This window comes from Penaeus japonicus, unplaced genomic scaffold, assembly GCF_977035675.1.
Source record: "Penaeus japonicus unplaced genomic scaffold, GWHDUDI00000001_assembly GWHDUDI00000018, whole genome shotgun sequence".
In the NCBI taxonomy this organism is placed as follows: Eukaryota; Metazoa; Arthropoda; class Malacostraca; order Decapoda; family Penaeidae; genus Penaeus; species Penaeus japonicus.
The window spans coordinates 33,185,951-33,188,450 of NW_028234420.1; the positions used below are offsets into that span (position 1 = coordinate 33,185,951).

The following is a 2,500-nucleotide window of genomic DNA, read 5'->3' on the forward strand; positions in this document are numbered from 1 at the left end:
CTGCATATTAAATATCAAAGCTGATAAAAGTGAACTAGTTTTTGACAATGTGCATACTGTTAATAGTTATAATACTTGTAGGAAACATGGCTACATGTCATCCATATTTATCATATATAATATATGTACATACAAATACATGTATATATGTAAATGGTATAAAGGCAATAATTTTTTTTTTTTTTTTTTTTTTTTTTTTTTTTTTTTTTTTTTTTTTTTTTTTTTTTTTTTTTTTTTTTTTTTTTTCATATTTAAACCAAGAGCCAAAGATAGTGTTCTAGATTGATATTTACTCGAGAGGTTAGTGATGACTGGCTGAATGCTAAAATAGCAGAGTTATATCATTGCTCAGTCAAACACCAAATAGTTATCACCACCAACATAACCTTTCATCACTCATTACCAGCCAATATAGGTCATGCGGGGAGGGAAGATGGTGGATGTGGAGGAAGGAAACATACCAGACATTAGGGAATCAATTGCTTCGCTCACTGTAACCCATTTTCACTTAAAAGAAGCATGAAAACCAGGCTAAAGGATTTCAATAAATTTCATTCAATTTTATCAGCTGTACAGTTTTTCAGAAAAGTTGATATAATTTCTTTCCTCTTTCTTCCTCTTCTAATCAGGCAAATTACATCTTCTCATTGTGATCATAAATAATCTTCCAGATTGGAACGCACAGAATTTATGCTGCCAGAGGTGGACGGGAATGGCTCAGTCCTCGACTCGGTGTGCATGGTGCGCGATGACCTCCTGGCGGCCAAGTGCGCTCTCCACGGCCAGATATACATCTTCTCCCTGGCCGAGACCTTGAAGCACAGGACGGAGGCCAAGTATGACGTGTTTAGTTAGGAAATGATAAATGTACCTTTATGGTTAGAAAGTGCTACTAGGGTTAAGTTTTACAGGGGTGAAGTAGAATGTTTTGGAAATATATTCATTTATATTTTTTTTTTGTAAAGGTGGAATAGGATTATATATGAGTATTACTGTTGTGCTTGGATGTGATGATATGATCTTGCAGTAGCATTTTGTTTTGCAGGAATGCAATAAGGGTATTTAGGAATGTCATTGTTTTGTAGGAATATTTATAATTATGTTGAAGTTTCAAAATTTTGTCAGTAACGTTATGAAGTAATACGGTAATATGTTTGAAAAGGAAGTAGGTTGTGTACACTTTTATATTTTGTTATCTATGTTTCTTATTATTGATCTATATAACTTTCTTTTTTTCCAGGGCTGCAAATACCTTTGAAACAGTTGTATCAAATGACATGATGTTGAAGCTGAAGTGGAGTGACACAGATAACTACTACATGAATATGGGTGTTGATACAGGTAAGTTGGCTCTTGTCCTTAACCCTTTACTGCCTAGAACAAATTCATCAATTAATGAGTTGCCAGATACTAAACTATTGAATGAGACAAAACATTGTTTGCCAGAGAAAGATCTGGCTTAATTTTTTAAGTTCTTTTTAGTTCTTATATCTCCATTGGAGATGGCAGGGGAATCCATTTTATTTTTTTAGTTTTGTATTAATTTGATTGGTTTAATATTGGCTTAGTTTTACTTTAATGTGAAACAGTAAATGAATTAGATTTTTTTTTTCCCCATTAAATTCAGTGTCATGCATCCTGGTATGTGGTGACGACAAGGGCACGCTCTGGGTATACGACCTAGCAAAATATGTCACGGGCAGTGTCTCCAGCCCTATTACAGGAGGGTCTCCAGTAGAAGCAGTTGAACCAGTCGCTCTTCTCGACTGGCCAGAACTGGAGGATGCAGAGGTGAGTTTGGTGGTAGGGACAGTGAATGGCTCAGATGTGTGTGTTTGTATTATCCTCGGGAGAATAAACATTGTAGTTTCTTTTGATTTAAGTATTACTGTTACGGTCATAGATAACTGTATGTCGGAAGTGCTTAATAAATTGTAAAGGGGATAAGATAAGAGCCATTATAGTGGTGTGTAAGTGAATGTAAATGAATAGGAGTTGCTGTTGGTGTGCTGTTTGCATCATTTCTTTCGTTATTTTCTTCAAAGTGATTGTAGAAATAGATATAGTCTCACTAAGGTTACAAGATTTTCGCAGCTTTTGTGCTTTTCATGTCATTTATTTTCATTGTTGTCTGCATGCTGAGTAGTATAAGCTTTGAAATGACAGATTTTTTTATAATGTAATCTTAATTGTATGATTTACTGTATTTGTAATCATAGTATGCATCATTTCAACACAGTATTAGGGTGTGTCTACATATCCCCATATTTTCACAAAATATTTTATTTCCCAAACAGGTGGAGAAAGCCAGAAAGCTTCGCCTAGACACGTACGACATCGTAGTGGATAAGTGTGCCGTTTCAGCCAATGGCCGCCACATTGTCTCTGTCACATCAAACAACATGGTTTGCATTTGGAAGAGAGGGAAAGAAGAAGATGAAAACGAGCAGTCGCCATCTTAGTAATACAATACAGAAGAGTGAGAGTTGTCTTTATAGTG

At 35.2% G+C, this 2,500-nt stretch overlaps 1 protein-coding gene across 2 annotated transcripts in view; it reads left to right on the forward strand.

The window, feature by feature from the left end:
• LOC122250447 (leucine-rich repeat and WD repeat-containing protein 1) overlaps positions 1 to 2,500 on the forward strand; it is a 15,459-nt gene that overhangs the window by 11,428 nt on the left and 1,531 nt on the right. For both annotated transcript variants that reach the window (XM_043011855.2, XM_086546888.1), the window contains exons 7-10: positions 672 to 836; positions 1,241 to 1,341; positions 1,628 to 1,791; positions 2,298 to 2,500. The exon at positions 2,298 to 2,500 is cut by the window's right edge and continues 1,531 nt beyond it. In XM_043011855.2, the coding sequence (XP_042867789.1) occupies positions 672 to 836; positions 1,241 to 1,341; positions 1,628 to 1,791; positions 2,298 to 2,462 (595 nt within the window). In that variant the 3' untranslated portion in view covers positions 2,463 to 2,500. The remainder of the gene's footprint in view (positions 1 to 671; positions 837 to 1,240; positions 1,342 to 1,627; positions 1,792 to 2,297) is intronic.